The sequence below is a fragment of the Pseudorasbora parva genome, chromosome 17 (genome assembly GCF_024679245.1).
Source record: "Pseudorasbora parva isolate DD20220531a chromosome 17, ASM2467924v1, whole genome shotgun sequence".
Lineage (NCBI taxonomy): Eukaryota > Metazoa > Chordata > Actinopteri > Cypriniformes > Gobionidae > Pseudorasbora > Pseudorasbora parva.
In genome coordinates, this window is record NC_090188.1 from 14132447 (window position 1) to 14152054 (window position 19608).

General features: G+C 39.1%; 1 protein-coding gene across 4 annotated transcripts in view; it reads left to right on the plus strand.

Annotated features, from left to right (window-relative positions):
* Positions 1-45: 45 nt before the first annotated feature.
* The window catches only part of camkmt (calmodulin-lysine N-methyltransferase), a 129706-nt gene continuing 110143 nt past the window's right edge, over positions 46-19608 (plus strand). For all 4 annotated transcript variants that reach the window (XM_067421814.1, XM_067421811.1, XM_067421813.1 and 1 more), the window contains exons 1-3: positions 46-453; positions 601-779; positions 1670-1734. In XM_067421814.1, the coding sequence (XP_067277915.1) occupies positions 334-453; positions 601-779; positions 1670-1734 (364 nt within the window). In that variant the 5' untranslated portion in view covers positions 46-333. The remainder of the gene's footprint in view (positions 454-600; positions 780-1669; positions 1735-19608) is intronic.

Genomic DNA, 19608 nt, shown 5'->3' on the forward strand with positions numbered 1-19608 from the left:
CAGGCAAGAGTAATCGACATAAAAATCATAGATGATAGCCGATAGAGCAGAGTGTTCGGTGACTCTGTGAATGAATTGGATGTTCTTTCCTCCTGCTAAAAAGAGGAGGTGGTGTACGGAAGTAGCGTGGGATTTTATTACCAAGCAACAGAGACCAGTACATACCGGCGAATTGGCAAAAACGGTGTTAAATTGTACCATCGACGTTAACCACATTCTGAGAACAAATGCCAAATAAGCCTTCGCCTAGACTCTGCAGTCTGTTGCCGTTGTAGTAACGTACTACGTTATTTTCTGCATGAAGCCGAAACAAATCGATCAGGTTGCTCTGCCATGAATAAATGTAAAGACCCCCCTTTAGCTGCGACAGAAATGCATGCGAATAATCACCAAAATCACGACTCTCACTGTGCAACCGATGTGGCCCGTGCAAGATGGGGACTTCTGCGACAGGTGAGGGAGTTTCAGCGAATCTCCTTTAGTTTACAGCTGAATGCATTTGTTAAGCGTTAAATTTATTTGCGTTATGTAATGCGGTTGTCACGTTAGACATATGGACGCGTCTATGTAGTATCTGATGTATCTCTTCACAATACCCAGGTTCTGAAACGGAAGCAGCTCGACAGTTCAGCTGTTCAGCAGGTGTCAGTGCGAAGATTCTCCTCCTTTAACCTGTTCTCCAGGAGCAGGGTCACTCCCACAGAGACGGATGACCCATCAGACGGGCAGTGGGTGGAGTACAGAAGTGCAATCTTTCCCCAGTACAGTGCCTTACTCAGGTACGCTGGAGAAAGTGTTGAGTAAACTATTTGTTGGTGTTTTTCATTTCCACACACCCATGGTCTCTCAAAGACTTCCCGATCAAGGAACAGTTCACTCAAAAATGAAAAATCTGTCATCTTTTACTCACTTCATATCATTCAAACTTGTATGATATTCTTTCTTCACAAAACACAAAAAGAAAAGTTCTGAAGTATGGTTATGCTGATTTTATTCCATACAATGAATGGGGTCTAAAAAGCGCCAAACTCCATAAAAACAACAACAACAACAACATAGAAGCATTATAAATGTTGCCAGTATGACTTGTATTATAAGTCTGGATAATTTCTAGTCAAAAATCCTCTTGTGAAAATATGTCTTTAAAGCCATTGCGTCATTTATTTTCATTGTGTGAAAAATAGAGCAGCTTGGCCATTCTGCTAATAATAGCTGCTTTTTTATAGCAGAGTGGGTGTCGGTGAATACACGATGGCTATTTTTATTTTAGCAGCTCCTTTTGGTCATGTCAGTATAGTAATAATACTTGTTTTTTATTTATAAAGCTCTTTTCCCAAGCTCTTAGGTCGCTGTACAAAAAAATAACATACACAGCATCAAACATAAGCATCAATTATAGCAGGCCTAAATCACATACAAATATACAGCAACTAAACAGCAGAACACTAAACAGAGAAGGGTTGGAAATACTGTAAGGAAAGATACGTTTTTAGTTGAGCTTTGAATGGGGATATAGTAGCAGTGTCATGAAGAGTAAGATTTTCGGAGCCACAGCACTCAATGATCTACCACCACATTATGATTTAACAAATTCTATTGTTTATATTAACATTAACATTTTGTTAGTATCTCAGCTTATGTCTATATCATGTTTACTGATACATTTCAGAGACAATCTTGGTCCTATTAAAGTGGATGAGGTGCTCAGCAGCTTTGACAACACAGGAAATGTCTGTGAGTATCTTTTCTGTGCACGTTCATACTTCATTTGTTGCATGTAGGTGGTGAAAAGGATCTCATGGTGGTAATCATGTTCTTTTAATGCAGCCTTCTATACTTTTTGAATATGGTTGTACAATACTCTGTAATCTTAAACTGAACATGACCTATGGTAGGCAGCAGGGGGTCAGATAAAACTGCAGCTCCATGATGCACCAGAGGCAGGCACACTTGAGCCTTATAAGCACCTTATTATAAGCAACTTATTGACTTCTGCTGTCTATGACGGGGTATTAAAGTACATTATTGCTGTTTTATTCTGTGTATTAAATTGTCTGTGAAATGCAAGTTTTTTATTTTATACTCTTCCATTTAAACATTTTAGGTAAGTTAGATTTGAGTTTTTTTGGAAGAAATTAATACTTTGGTTTTGCCTTTTTGTAGTGCAGTATAAAAGGGATAATCTGTCTTCAAATGTAAATGTACCTTCATACTGTTCCAAAACTTTCTTCTGTTGAGCACAAAAGGAGTTGTTCGGCAGATACACCAAAGACACAGAATCTGTTGCTGGCTATATCTAAGACTCATAGTGGTATTATATTAGAATTTATATATATTATAATAATATAATAATTATAATATATATATATATTTTATATATTAAATATATATATATATATATATATATTTTCTTCTTTTTTTCAGTTGCTGTTCTTTGTTGTGTAGGATGAAAGAATGGCTCAGACGTTTTTAGTCTGAAAACGTATTTAAAACTTTTTTTTTAAAGCAGATTACTTGTTTTAGGATATGAAGGAGACTGATTCCGTGCTGGTTTTCAGTAGCTTGCGGTCTACAATGCCTTTAAATATTTGGCTCTTTTACTAGATTAGTTAAAAGAGGCAGCATGGCTCTCTTCTGTGGCAGGGTCATCACTTCTCTTTTCAGGCCTTCCTCTCAACCACCCTTAATTGATCTTACGCATTGGTAAGCCCAAACATCTACCCCCATGTCCTTGTCAGCTCAGCTGGGCAGGCTCATTGTCTGCAAAGGGGGGTGCCCCATGTGTTACCCACCTCACATGCCCAGTTTAAAATCCTCGTCTCAGGATTTGACAAGCCGAAAGGTCTCTATGTCCTCTGAGGCACTGAATGTGGATTAGCTATCCAAATGTATGGATTACGGTGATCCAACTTGTCAGGGTTGGAAGGGTTGACGGTGCTGTGGGTTTAAGTGCTGTTGTTTCCAGCAGGGATCAAGAGGGACACAAAAGGTCTTATCTGAACATGCTGGGTGGACATGAAGAGCTTTAGAGAGGCTTGTTGACCATTGGTTTGGATTCAAACATCAGTTCTTCTGCTGTCATGTGGTCAGGTCAGAGTTGGTTAGAAACTAAAGAAAAATGTTGTAGTAGTTTGGAATACTGATACTCATTTCAGAGGAGCTCTTTGCAGCCTGGTGATGTATTTACAACCTCTACTAGCAGAGGTTAACAAGACACTAAGTTCTTTCACACAAACCATATTTTCAAGAAATGTACTGGTAAATTAGAGTTTAGAGGTCATGTGTGAATAGAGCAGCATACTGGATGAAACTCTCTTCACATCCTCATAGTAATCAATAATAGAAGTGTTTTAAATATTTAAAAAATGCACATATCTTCTGTGGAAATCTCAGGACCAAAACATTTTCGTCCAATCATTGCGTTCAGTCCGAATGCAATGATAAGATGTCTTACCTGCCTGTCAACCAATGTATTTCCATACCTCCGCACACCTGATCACACAGACGTCACATGTCATCACTGCATTTCATCAGGCTTTGTGAGTTGTAGACAGACAGTCACAGAGTCTCTCCTGAACAAAATCAACAAGCTTATGTTCTGTTCACGCCATGTCGTAAATGGCCATAATTATAAGATGGCAACTCTTGATGTTTCACGTCCTCAGACTTGGAACTATGCATTTCTATTGCAAAAGTTTCAACGCCATAATTAATCTGCAGCAGTCAGGTGTTACAAGCCAAAACTCTTTCTTTACATTCATTATTATTGTAATGTTGTGTGCTTTGAGACGTGATTTAACGTCGTCTCTTGTGCCGCTTAGCTGACTGCTCTGGCTATGCGCGGTCATGTGCTTTAAAGGAGGCGTGGCTTTGTATATGTTCTGAATGGAGGGTGGAGTCTAATGCTTTCAAAGCTAGCTTGAATCAAAGCTAGCTATCGATTCTTTTCAGAAAAATTAAGTTTTATTGCTGAAATTGCATTATAACTGTGAAACCAAACAATTTTAATGCATACAATTACCATATTATATTATATAAAATCTATTTCAAATTACTTTAAAATATAAACATTGTTCAGTCTAAAACTAAACCTACAACTAATAAACCAAAATAATAGTAATATAAATAGTAATCATTCCTAAACATTATATTTATGTTGTGTTTAATGTTTCAGCTTCAGCTCAGGCATGACATAAGCCTTTACTGTCTTCTGAAAGCTTTGTAGCTTTTGTAAAAAGCATCGGATATTGGACAGAGTAACTTGCAATGCTTGATGTTATCGCCACATATTAACTACACTGAAATAGTTTGCTTTAAAAAATGTATTTGGCGAAATTACATTTCTTAACCTAAGCCAGGGTCGACAACCTATACTATACCTATAACCCATATCACATGGGAGGAGTATGCTAACTGCTGGAGTGTGAGAACGCAAGAGATGTGTTTGTATTTAATTCAGATAAAGTACATCTCACACAGGCTACAAATCTACATTTTGAGCTAATCATTCACCATTGTAACTCAGCTTGTTTTATTAAGTTCGTAGCTATAAATATATGTGATATTTAAATTACACAAATCAATGAAAGCACTAGCCTGGATGCCAGCCGAACTTAGCCCTGCCCACAACATTTTTAATTGGTTGTTGGTCTATCCAGTTGAGGTCTTTCCTGGTTCGGTTGAAACACGCCCCATAATCACAGCCCAATGGACCAGTATCAGACTCATATTCTGACTAGAATTGAGTATGACCACGTCAGGCTAAAAGCCATAGAGAAGAAATGACAGAAGGCAGTGACAGCACTGGGAGATTTTCTAGCCTTCTAAAAGTACAAAATCTGAGGTGTGGCCATATTTTTGCTTTTTTAAAAGTCCTGAGGGAAAATTAATCGAAGATGCTCTGGTCACCCTGTCTGCAGCAGAACAGGCCAGAAACAAGTCGCTGTGATAGGGGGAAACATTTCAAATCTGCGAAGGTTTGCGAACGCAAGGCAAGTGGACTTTGACCTCAATACCAAAACTATGTCTGGGAAATAACGTGAAGCTTGAGCCAAAGACGAGCGAACATGTTCAGACATGACTAGGGTAACATTTAAGGAATAATAATCAGGACATTAACACCCGCCGTTTGTTTGGTGTATTTTGGCGGTGGTGTGAAAATCCAGAATGGTGTTTTTAAAAGCAAAAACGCATTCTGTATTTTCACCCCTTTTGCTCTTTTCACTTGGTAGCCAATTTTTTTGTCAAATTGGACATATACCCATAGTGAAACTAAGTGCCAGAGTTTACCAGTATTTAAATGCTCATGTGTGAATGATACTGTAACAATAAAACAATAGAAAGCTGTTGTATGTATGGTCAGCAGATTTGGTACAGTTACTGGAAAAGTTGGTCAATTGACAGTTTTACTGTAACTTACCAGGGTCAGTGTGTTAAAGTGTCAGCCAAACCTTGGCCTCTTAACTCGTTTGCAAAGAAAGGCTGACTAGTCAAACAACCAACTGGTTCTTTAGTGACAACACCTAGTTAATATTTTATATATATATATATATATATATATATATATATATATATATATATATATATATATATATATATATAAAATAAATATTAAGGTTTATATTTTAGCTGTAAGACCATTTGTATGATAAAACACTCTTAGTCTAGATAAATTGTCTTTAAATTAATGTACTTTAAAGTGCCGTCATTTTAATCATTTGATTTGGTCAGTCTTTTTTTTTTTTAATTGCGTTTAACAATTGTAAACAAAACAAACAAGTCGCAACACATATTTAATTTATTTATATTTATATTTATAAATACTACTGACAACTGTGTTTCTTTAACTGTTGTACCCAGCCAGTAACTTTTTTTAACTTTAATAAAAGCTTTTTCCAATTTAAGTTAGTTGTAAGCTATATGTTTGATTCACTAAAAAGAGTTCATGCTTCAGATTCAGATTCAGTAGCGAGATGCCAGTATGTTAGGACACTGTTCTCTCCGCATCGGATGAAGAATGCATGTGTGAGAACCTTTAACAGGACCAAACCTTTGGTGGGATACTCTCAGCCAGTCCAGCCAGGGTCTTTATCCTGCGCACAGAGTTTAAACATTCTTTAGAGGGGTCACATGATGTGGTGGAGGAACTGATCTCCTCTGAAATCATGACATTCAAGCTTACTAACAGGCAACGCTCAGTCTCAGCAGGGTTTCTGCTGAACAGCCCACCAGTGCAGTTATCACAAATCCATGCGTAATGGTGACTTTTAGAACCTTTTCATAGCTAAATAAGTGTTATTAGTCTTTCTTTTTGTGTGTGTCTCTTTCTTTTTATTTGAATCATGTGTTTGTTTGTGTGTGTCCAATGGTTTTCACTCACAGCCTGTCTGTCCTACCCCCTGCTTGGGCAATTATGTAGATTGGGGGACCCGGTGTACTAATTGCTCAGATTGAGGCTGTCCAAAGAGGCCTGGTTAGACCTGCGGAGGTCAGAGGTCTGGCTCTCCATCTCTGCCTTATTCTGCTCTCCTGTGTTGGTGAGAGTTAATTAACGCTGCTCTCAAACTGTTTACAGGACGGCTCACTGACCAGACTCAAGCCCTCATTACCGCAGAACGGCCTGTTGAACGTGTGCAGACAGGGTCCAAAAATTAACACTCGCCAAGCACCAAATGCCAGCTAGAATTGTCCTTGGCGAATAAATAAAATCACCAGTTGGATGAAGAACGTATTAGAAACTTTTGTAAGCAAACTATTGTCAATTAGTCTACTACTACAATTTTTTTTAACTTCAAATGTGCAAAATAGGGCTGTCAATCGATTAAAATATTTAATCACGATTAATCACATTTCATGAGAATATATAATATTTGTGTAGGATTGACAATTCAGCTGTGTCTTTTGGAATTATAAAAGAATACAGACTAGAGAATATAAAATATAGATTTAGATTTAGGTGGCCACCAATAAAAAAGACTCTCACCAATCAGGTATTTTATATTGTAAACTGCCATGAGAGAAAATGGCACAAACCATTTAAAAGTGACGCCTACCATTCTGAAATGCATTATGAAAACTGCCGCCAACCAAAGTGTGCTGGACCTTGACACTGGCTCTTCACAATGCAGAGTAATGTAGGTCTGTGGATATTATATTACAGCAAGTCAAATATCAAAACATAAAGTATGCCACTATCGGATGTGCCACTAAGCAGCAGCATGTGCAAATTGGTTTTCTGTACAAGCATGAATATAAAAGCAAATGTTCTTAATCATGGCTACAGGGGTCAGCAGAGGGGCGAGCTGTATCAGAGTTAAGAGACGTGATAAAGGAAACCCTGAAGGAAAAAAAAAATGCAATACTAGACTTTGCAGGGACATTTTGTGGGGTGTAATGGCACAGTAATTACCAACATACCTTAGCAGCCAGGTAACACTTTTTCTTTTGTTGCAAAGGTCCCTTCTCGTCTGGAATTAGAAGGGAGAGATGGGGAATGAAGAAAATAATAACACCCTAGAAATTCACACTTCAGACTTGTGTAATATTAGACATTTTCTCCATCATTTTTTCGAAGTTTTCACCTTTTGCCCGTCATGCATTAGCTTTTTGACTATTCTTTTGCCTGTGAACTAACTGGCTTCAAAAGGAAAGCTAGACTTTGATGAGGTTCACACCATTTTTTTCCTAAACGTTGTAATTGGTTTGATACAACCATGAGAAGCCATGCTTTATAGTGATTTTACTGCAAGTAAAGGGTGTCGACAACTTTAAAAGAGAAACAGTGTAGTTGGATAGTCAGAAAGTTTCTAACATCTATTTAGCATAATCAGGTTTACGCTTATGGCACTAGTTACTTGATGTTAAAACGTTTATCTTGCTGTTTTGACATCTCAGAGAGTTCTAAAACGGATGAAATCTCTGTATTTATCAAAAAATAAATATAAAAAGTTGTGAATAAAAATCTTTAATCTCTAAATCTAGCTCCGCCTTCTCCATGTTACTTTCATCATACGGTACTATGTCTAAAGAACCATGATAGTACCATTTTACTTTTAAGCACTTTTATAGTTAGTGTGCAGAACAAAATATTATCCAAAGGCCACTGTTTCTCTGTGAATGTGTGTTTCTGTGCTCCCATTGGACTTGTAAGTGATTAATGTAATGTAGTTAATTTGTCTCTCATTTCTCTGTCCATCAGACTGCACTTTTTTGTCTTCCTATTGGTGCGTTTGTGGACCTCTCAATGCTCAAATTCACCCTTTCGCCTGTATCGAGTCCCCGGCTCCTGGTTTGCCTAGCAACCATGCCAGGTCTCCAGCAGCCCTAATGTACTTGATGATGTTTTAAAACAAATAGATAATTTATCTGATTAGCGTCTTGGTGGAGAACAAGCCATGCGAATGGCCTCCTCTTACTCAGAGCTTGGGCAGCACTCCAAAAAACCTGACTCCCGAGAGGGATGCGCGTGTGTGCGCGAGTGTGTGTGTGTGTGTGTGTGTATGTACTGTCTGAATGTATGTTCGTCTGCAAAGCACTCAGTGTAATGACTCTCACACACTTATTTTTTTTTAGGGTTTGTATGTATGTGACAGAACAGAACTAACATGCCATGTATTTTTTTGAATTGGCTTTTATGTTTTTAAAAATGTTAATTTTAATCATTTATATTAATATTTAATTTTCATATCCTTTATGGTGAAAACTTGCTAACAACAACAGATGTTTTTACCTCTATATTATCTAATTTCACCAACATTTAGTTAAAAAATGGGCTTTATATATTTATTACTTATTATTTCAGTGTATATTACAATTTTTTCTTTGATGCACTGATAATAACATTTTGGTCAATACAATAAACGGATAATTATTTTCATGTTATGGCCGATATTAAAATTCTAGTCGTCTAAATCAATTAAAGTGAATTACAGTAAGAAAATATTACATTTAACAGTTATTAAAGTGTTTATCTTTTTAAAGATAAACTTTAATGGGTTTTCTAAATGTAGAAATAATCATGAACAGTTAAATATCCAATTTCATCCTATATAGATATTAATAAATCAGATGGTAACAGAGATATTGTCTATCTTGACTAATACATTGACTAATATACTTAATGATAATTCACGAAAGTTAATGTTGATCAGAATGAATCAATACGTTTTAACTTGGCTGCACAGATCACATACGTTTTTTTGTCAAATATGTTTGATGGTTGTCAAGGTCGGCTGTGTGAGGTCACAGGCATTGGTGAAGAGTGCTGAGTCGCTTAGTGTCTCTGTGACAGCTGATCGGGGGTTCTGGATCCTGAAACACTCCCCCTCTCTAACCCCCCCGGCTGGACATGGTGCAGCCTGTCTTTTGTATTTGACCAGCCAGCCTGAAAGCTGGGGGCCGGTACGGCTCTGAGGGAGAGCCAGTGCAGAGAAAGGGACCGAAGAAAGGAGAGAAGTAATTACGTCCAGTCATTGAGTTCTGAAGATCCCCCCCCCCCCCCAGGTTCATTACAGGGGCCCTGCACTGGCGACAAATCGCCGGCCATTTGGAGCGAAAGGAGCGGGAATGTTTTGGAGGAATATGACACCTCCAGATCCCAGCTCTGGCAAGAGAAGCAAGATTAAGAAGCCCGCACCCCCTGCTTTTGGGTCGCGGCGCAGAGAAGTGTAGAAACGGGATGATTGCTTGGCTTGCCCATTGTCTGCACTTTTTCATATGTACCGCAAGCCGTTTCACATCACTAGCTTTTCAGGACAGGACAGGACAGAGGCCCCACACTTTTGCTTTTTGTCCACTCTTATCTTTCTTTTCAAAGGCTCAAAGTAGAATTTTCTATCTTAGCGTTTTGGGCACCATTGACTTTCATTGCATGGAGAAAACATTCTTCAAAACGTTCTGCAGAAGACAAAACTTCATACAGGTTTGGAACGACATGAGGTTGAGTAAACTTTCTGGCCAAGTTGTGAATGAATCCAGTGAATGGATACCAGTTTAACCACTGCGCCTCATTTCTGCTTGCTCACTCAGCTCGGGGCGGCCCACCTCTGTTCAAGCAGGTTGGTTCCTGTCTCATTGTCTTGGTGGAGCCATGAGGGGATGTAATCTTCAGCAGAAAGGAGAAGTCATTTATTAGTCCCGGCCCAGGGGTTCATGCTTCACAAAACGTATTGAGGCTGTGCTGACCAATCAGAACGCAGAATTGGGGAAATGTGCTGTGGGGGTGACGTTGCCTCTTCTTTCACCCACCTCTCCTTGCCCATCCGGCCCAAAAGGATTATGGGGGATTGATGTAGTGCTGGTCCAGTGGCCAGATGATGCCAAACCTCCCCACTGAGCTTTTTAGGTGCATGTCTGTAAAGCCCGTCTCAGAAAAGAGCCTTTCAAATGTAACACAACTGTACGTTTCAGTAGAAACCATGCCCGTGATCTTCAAATATCTGACCGCCGTTTGAGAGATGCACTATTGTTTTGTAAGTACACCAGTTAAAGAGCCTGCCAACACCCACCCCTTTTCCAGCACACAATCACATCACACTCTGTATAACAGTTTGCGGCACACAAAGATACACACAATGATACTCGTACACACACACACACACCCACATTCCCTCCAAACAATCCAGTCGATGCTTTTTCGCTGCTTTGCCAAGTGGCTTTTTACAACTGTTCCACAATGGAGAAGCTAATTACTGTAGATTTTGAGAGCTGGTTAATTGATCGTGCTAGCGTCCTAATTGCATCTCTCTTACCTGGGGCCTCTGAAATGGCAGTGAATGCCTCTCATGTGACCTCTGTGTTTTGACACAGTGAGAAAAACACATTGCTAAAACTCTTCAGAGGGATACTTGTGGAGAGAAGGCATGTTTATTTAGGTGGGGTTTTTTGGGGATCGGCCATTTTTAAACCTCTCGTGGCGGTTATATGGCGGTTTCTGCTGTAATTGTTTTAGCTTTTTTAATTCTGCATCCAGTTGGGGGCACTCTCATACTTTGCAAAACAGTTCTCTTGGCATTATCTGATTGGACAGATATTCCCCAGTTTTTAAAAGGTCTAACAAACACCTGGCTGGCTTATTAGCAATGCCACCACCTTACTTTTCTAGAACTTTTTTTGCGATCAAACAAGTGACTCGCTGTGTTTCTAAAACTGCAGTGGCTAACATGCTAAACTGACACTTAATTCCCATCGTGGTGAAGATATTAATTGAGAAGTGTGTCACATTACGTCACGTAAAGAGATAATTCAGTCTGTCTGAACTCACGCACTTGTTCTGTCAGTCACTCACTCTCGATTTAACGTGTGCGCACGCACCAATGATGCGCCGTTGCCCTCGCTGCGAGTGTGAGCTGAAACCCATAGCGTGCTCCAAAGTGGGGCATCACTAATCAATGCGAATCGTTTAAGTCCATTCTCTCCTGTGCCACAAAACCCAGCGTTTTAGCAATCAATTCAAAACAAATGCCATCGGCTTTTCCAGTTTGCGGTTCACGTAGCTACATGAGCGAGTATTCGCAGGGAGCGAATGTGCAAACTAGCCTGAACTCGGCAGGAATGCGCGTCGGCGTACGCATGTTTTCTGCCGCTTTTTCTCTTCAGTTAAACGCCCGTCTACATTTTGTATGTACTCTTGTGTGTATACAAGAGCTCTGCATCAGATTGAATTAGCCAGCATTGTCCTGCTCACTAAAAGGGGGCTATGCTATTAGCAACCTTTCTAAGGACCACCGCATCCTGCACCAGGCAATCAGATCACTCAAGAGCCTCTTTCCCCTGCCGTGACCTGGGCTCCGGGCCCGCGTCTGGTAAAGACCGCTTCTCTAATGTCCCTCTCCAGCCTCTACTAAGCCCCCACCAGCCAGCGGCGAGCCCCCTGCGTCCTTCACCTCACACAGGGGAAGAAAGACAAGGTCACGCACATGGAGAAATAAAGGAGAAATGATTCCCATTCAATTGAGGTGAAGCATTCCATTTAGCAGCTAGCCCCGGGCTGCCACCGGGAGAGAGCTCTAACTGTCCAGTGCATGCACCATGCACATTGCCCAACTGTGGGTGTACGTTATTCAGAGAGGCTGCATGGCTCTGACAGGCGATTACTGTAAATAATGAAGAGATGGGCTTCAGATATGAAGCGATCAGACACAAGCTTGTGGCCATGAGAGAGAAACTGAGAGGGTGTGGAACGGATCCACTGTTGTATTGTTCTCTCCTGCCAGAGTTGGCTTGATATAAGACGCATTCTTTCCCACCGTCTATTGTTAATAGTCTTTATTATCTGTCAGTCATAGCCTAAAACCCTTGCAAAAAGTAATACAGTAATAGACTCATTATAATATCGTGGTATTTTCATATACATCATGGTACTAAATGACTTGCATGTTCATATATACATGCATATGGTATTGATGTGGTACTCCAAAGTACGTCAAAGAATATGCCCAAAAAAATCTATGTACCATGTGGGTTTATCTCATGAAAACACACCCTTGTGATATTTCACACCAAAATCCACAATTTATTTAGAAAATTGCTAATTTAGAAAACTATTTTTTACTTTTGTATTGTGACATTTTCATAATAATGAAATATATTTAGTTTGTCTGGAATTTTTTAGTTTTGTTGTAATTTCCATTTTTTCTCAGTGGTTATACTCTTTATATATTATTCGTTACAGCAAAAAATAATAATAATCATATATTAGAATAAACCAAGGCAGTACATTAAATGTTACATGATGGATAAATATGTACAAGGAAAATAATGTTTTAATAAGCAGATCAATTCCTGTTTTGCATTAAAGTAATAAGAATGATATTTTTGTTGTGGAACATTTTGATTATGAATATAAGTGACAAAAGGCTGAATGGTTTTAAAAAATAGACTTTCCTTTTTATTTTCAAAAAATAGAATTCATTCATTTGATATTTTGTGAAATATTATGTTTCATGAGATGTCCCAAACCCATGGTAATACCGTGGTGCTTTTTAAGTGAAACATTTTAATTGGGCTCTAGAAATCAGATTGAATTCAGCTGGTAGAAGAAAAGAGTGATGGGAGGATGGGAGGAAAGATTAATATCTTGAGTGGACACATTGCCGCTCGTCTGGATATACAGAAGTTCATTATTAATATTGATAGAGATGGACAGCGAGAGAAAAGGTTGAGAGATGCACAGTATTGGTGCATCTCTCACATGCCCACACACACACACACACACACACACACACACACACACACACACACACACACACACGCACACACACGCACAGGGTCAGTAATAACAGCGGGCAGGCTCCATTACTCCCACAGTCGGAGTGTTAAGTGCTGTCCTGGTGTCAGTGGAAGATCAATGGCCAGTACTGTGTCACAGTCAACGCAGCCCTGCCAAACAGCCCCAAGGTCAGAGGTCAGTCAGCCAGACGGTCCAGAGGGCGTGGCGGCCCTTAGGGGGTGGCATCACCACAGCGACCCATCGATACCCAGGCGGGGCAACAGAGTGCTAATGCCCTGCTGATGGAGGAGCTCCCTGCCCTCGAGGACCATTAGAGAGAAACACACAAGCACACGATGCATTTACACCTCACTTTTCTCTTACAGATACATGCATGTCGTTGCACATTAAAAGACTGACCCGAGCACATGATCGCTTGGCCTGAGCACGTCACCTTCGCTGTACTACAGACTCATCAAAGACAAGCGTGCAGTCTATTAATTTAGCTTGCGGTCTTTCTGAGTGACAAGTGCATTACAGATACTCACAGATATTGATCAGATACCCATATGGCCAATCATTCAATTATGTCTCGCACACTAACCCTTACTAAAACAAAATCCACATTGACCACATTGGAGATCTGGGATTCAAAATCTAAATGAATTTAAGAAGAATTACTGATGTAGTGCTGGTGTATTGTATGTATATGTGTGTGGGGGGGGCATGTTTTTGTCAAATATGAGGACACAAATGTGTATACTGACATGGGTATGACACAGGTATTACAAGGAGAGGGTGAAATTTGAGGACATTGGCCATGTCCCCACTTTTCAAAATGCTTATAAATCATACAGGATGAGTTGTTTTGATAAAGTAAAAATGCAGAATGTTTCCTGTGATGGGTAGGTTTAGGGGAAGTGGCAGTGTAAGGGGATAGAAAATACGGTTTGTACAGTATAAAAACCATTACGCCTATGGAATGTCCCCACATTTCTCAAAAGTGTGTGTATGTGTTTTGTAATCAATTATAGTATAGCCTATATATCAATTTTGTAATAGATCATTTAAATGTTATACATGTTTTATAAACAAATTCTGATCAATTTAGAATTTCATATTTAGTCAAATATTTTATAACATTATATAGTTATAAAATATTTATATTCTATATATATTATATATAGAATATAAATATTTAGCAGTCACTAATCAGCTAATGCACAATAATGAGTAATAATAAATTGCAAAAATAGCCCTTTTAGCTCTCTTTTTATTGAACATTTATTAATCTTTTTTGAACCTGGCACTCAAATTATTTGGAATTTGCATATGAAATTGATATTTAACTTGAGAGATCTGTGCATCTAACCTCTTTCTTCATACCTTTCATTTCGCACTTAAACTGACTGGCAGTACAGTGAGATCTGATTTAATCCTAAATCATACAAGCAGACGTTTTTTGTTCGTGAGTGTTTAGATGGGTGAAGCATATAGCTGCCGATCAATACAGATACTCCGGTTGTTCTCTCCGAGGTCATCATTGCTGCTGGAGTTGTAATGGCACTCTAGCCCTCTCCACTCTCAGCCTCCATCTACCTACAATCTAGTGACCCCTACCACTCTACCTCTTCTCCCTCTATCATCTCTTTCACTCCATTTCGTATTTCGGGTAGCATTTTATTCCTTTCTGCACTTTCTGGCGATGACCTTGGGCTGTGAGCCTTCAAAAGCGTTCGGTTTGCTCTCTTCCATTTTATAGGACACAAATACGCTTAAAATATGTCTAGCAAGTTATGTATGGTGTACGCTCACCGGCCACTTTATTAGGTACACCTGTTCAACTGCTCATTAATGTAAATTGCTAATCAGCTGATCACATGGCAGCAACACAATGCATTTAGCCATGAGAATCTGCCGAAGTTCAAACTGAGCATCAGAATGGGGAAGATGATTTAATTGCCTTTGAACATGCCATGATTGTTGGTGCCAGATGGGCTGGACTGAGTGTATCAGAAACTGTTGATCTACTGGGTCTTTTCAAGCACAACCATCTCTAGGGTTTACAGAGAATGGTCAGAAAAAGACAAAATATCCAGTGAGCAGCAGTTCCATAGGCAAAAATGATGCCAGATGTCAGAGGAGAATGGCCAGACTGGTTCAAGCGGATAGAAAACCAACAGTAACTCAAATAAACTCTCATTACCAAGGTCTGAAGAATAGCATCTCTGAAAACAACACAGCAAACCTTGAATCAGATAGGCTACAGCAGTGGAAGAGAGCACACCGGGTGCCACTCCTGTCAGCTAAGAACAGGAAACTGATGCTACAATACGCATGGGCTCACACAAATTGGACAATCGAAGATTGAAAAAAAAAAAAGCCTGGTCTGATGAGTCTCAATTTCTAATGTCACATTCAGATGGTAAGGTCAAATTTAGCATAAACAACATGAAAGCGTGGATCCATCCTGCCAACGGTTCAGGCTGCTGGTGGTCTAATGGTTTAGGAATATTTTCTTGACACATTTTAGGCCCCTTAGTACCAATTGAGCATTGTTTAAACACCACAGCCTACCTGAGTATTGTTGCTGTTCATGTCCATCCCTTTATGAACACAGTGTACCCATCTTCTGATGGCTATTTCCAGTAGGATAACACGCCATGTCAAAAAGCTCAAATCATCTCAAACTGGTTTCTTGAACTTGGCAATGAGTTCATTAAAGTCAAATGGCCTCCACAGTCACCATATCTCGATCCAATAGAGCACGTTTGTGATGTGATGGAATGGGAGATTTGCAACATGGATGTGTAGCCGACAAATCTGTTGCAACTGTGTGAGGCTATCATGTCAATGTCGACCAAAATCTCTGAGGAATGTTTTCAGAACCTATGGCACGAAGTATTAAAGGGTTACTTCGGCGATTATCATTATGGCTTTCTATTAGAAACCCTTGAGTATATTCGAATGATCATGCTCCCCTCTCTCAGATCCCCCTGAGACGAGAGATGTATGCATTTTATTTCTGGATTTAATTTCTGGAAATTACTCCGGTGATGCAAATATCGTCAATTTGCGTCATCTGTAAAATGTTTGGCCAGATGCTAAAGACTACAGCCAGCAGAGGGAGCTATTTCCGTATGTTTTCAACTTACACATGGGGGATGGGTTTGCACTCACAGCTCAGCTCGGCTCAGGCATTCAAGGAAATGACGCAGCCAGTGGAGCAAAGTGAGTATTTTATCTTCTTAAGTTAATTCCTATGAAAGTTAATCTTCCAAAGGCATGAACTGAAAACGGCCAGACTGAACACGAGCTGAGAACTACTGCTGCGAGCGTGGACGCGTTTACCTCAGCTCTCATGACGAGAGCTCATTCAGCTCATCACGATGCGTGTTGCGACTTGTGCTGCGTGTGTGCTGACACTTCCTCCGCGGCTAAATCACAATATATTGAACAGACACGTTCAGTTTTTAATTGTAGTGTCTGTTCTCTAACTGAACTGATTTTATGAAGATGAATGTGGTGTTGGGAAAGTAAAAGTGATTCAGTAGCGGTGGCTTTGGGAGTGGCCTCACAGGGCAGCGAAGCATTCTGGGAATTGTAGTTTGACAAATACATTTTCGGTCTTTTCTCAGTCTAGAAAGCACCAAATTCAAAAATAATTTCACATTTCTACTACATTAATGACCCAGTTTAAATACAGATTCATCTTCCCAGCGCTGAAGTACCCCTTTAAGGCAGTTCTGGTCAAAAGTGGCTCTAACCTAGCCTGACAAGCCAGACCCATCAAGATGTTTGGTCTAGAAACTCACCATTGACAGGGCTCAATCCGAGGGGCGGGATAAACGGTTGTCTTTCAAACTCCCTCTGCACGCGATAGGAAAGCGCTACACCAACCAGAGCAACGAAGGTGAAGCAGAGCTTGTTGATAGATTAAACATTCCACTCGTCAACAGCTGTTTTTATATTTCCATAGATTATCAGCTAGTGAAGTCAAATGCAGTTTACTCTGTAACCTGGTATATATTTCACCATGACAAAATGTCATAGGTATTATCTTGCTTGCTCTGCTTTTATTTATTTACATAGTGATTTCAATAATGTACAAAACCCACAAACGGACTTTTATACAGCTGTTTGATGGTGAATATGCCTGCCCTTCAAAAGCACTCCATTACAGCAAGCTTGCTGATTGTCCTCTTCAGGCCTCCGTATTGAGAGCTCATTCTGTCTAGTACACAAACAAATCAATCAACAGATACTCTGTGTGTGTGTGTGAGTGCCTAAATGCTTCTGCAGATGTTTACACAATGCAAAGCCATTGAGTACTTGTGCGTATACACATGCGCACACTTCTAAATATCTATATAAGAGATATCTGAGGACTTTGAGTCTGTGTAGATGATGGGTGACTCTATACACTTCAACCAACTAATTTGATAATATATACAAGTGGGCTATGTATACTGAGCATCCTTGACCTCCAAGACACAACAAGAAACTGAACTTGGGAACAAGTTCAAATTTATCTTCTGGTGTTGTTGGACAGAGCGGATGGATTATGGTTTTCACGAAATGCTTGTGAAAATGACAAAGCTTTGTTTAGAAGATGAGGTTATTGTGAGACCGTTTTTTTTTCTACAGTCACGCAATTCGACTTTTTGTCTGACAGGATTTTAGTGATGTTGTTTCTCTGAGGTGGGTTTCCTTTGTGAGAACCAAGTTTACACAAACAGCCTGTTCCCCATCCGCTCCAACACAACTACAGTCTCACTTGTTTCACATAATACATCACAAGGCCTCTGCAAGTTTGGATCTCAGTTTGGATACTGTACTATAACATTGCATGTAGATTTTTCTTTGACTTTGGCTCTGTGAACAAATCTTATTTGTCTCGTTTCTTTTTTCTCTAAACCATCAATATTTCAGTGAACAAATGTTGTATTGCATTTAATAACATTCTGGGATGGAAATGACTGTGGCGGAAGGACAAAAAAATTGCAATGGCTAATTTCACTTAATATTTTATGTGGTCTAAATGTATATGATTATTTATATTAAGAGATATTTAAATGAATATGAACAATTGAAAAGTAAATTTTACAGTTTATTTTGTCCATCTATTTTTTTTTAAAATTTCAACTAAAAAATGCTGTACACACGTTCTCTGGTAATATGTGGGGGAGAAAAGTATGGGGGGAAAACATTGAAAAAATTGTTATTGAAATGTTTTATGATCATTTCATTCATTGTAATATAATATTGATAGATTATATAGATTTTCTATGTACAGAAAAAAAAAACATCTTCATATTTTAAATTTAATCATGTCCTAAATTTAATAAAGACAAAAAGGGACCAGACTTCGAAATTATAATAAAGTCTGGCTCTTGGACAAGTGTAAAACACTAACATTTCTACACAAAAAGGATATGAAAGTAGCAAAAATTAATTATTAAGGTTCAAAGTTCATAACCCCCATTGATTATATAGCCTGGATTTTTTTTTTTTTTTTTGTCATATTTACGGTATCCACTTCGTCATAAATTGGTTCTTTTTTTCTTTCTTTTTTTGTGAGTGTTTTTAAGTTTTCATTTTAAGTGTCCTACATAGTGTCCCAAGTTTAAAGAAACTTTATTTATTGAGGAAAATGTAGAACCAGAAGCCTGGAGTATAAAGAAAAATGGTTCAAGTTCTCAACCTACATGATGTAAAAGTTTCTGTCTTGCTGTACTTCCTCTCTACTGTAGGTGGCAGCAGCTGCAACATTTTAATGAAACTAAAAACAGAAAAATGAATCCCGACACAGCCCAGCCTGAGAAGGAGTACAGTTTTCTTTTTAAAGGTTTTCCCTTAGGTCTAACATCATTGTCTGGTAGGCTTTATGTCAGGGTGGATAATAAAACCAATCAGACCAGGATAAGCGCATTAAGTGGGTTCATAGGGATTGCGTATGTGTGTGTTTACATGAATGCCAATAACTCATTTTTCTCAGGAAACTCCTTAATCACGTTTTATATTTTACAGTTGCCTAATTATTTAGCCAACCCTAAAATTTACTTTTTTTGCCGTTTATAGTAAGACTGAGGTTTTTGAAGTGAAGCATGTTGATAGTATTTTTGATACCAAATGGAGGGGAAGAGAGGAAGGAAGCGATTTGAAGTGAATGGATTACATTAGTCCTTTCCCCACTAGAATGAACTGAACCGAATGATACGCACTACTGGGCCTGTTAACATTACAATCATCTGCTCGTTTTCTGCATACTTGTTGGTTTGGATTATGTTACACATACGTGTGTGAATGTGTGTGTGTGTGAGAGAGAGAGTAAGCTTGTGTTTATTTGTGTGTTTATGTCCATACAGTCTTAAATAGAGCACTCTGGCTCATGACAGCCT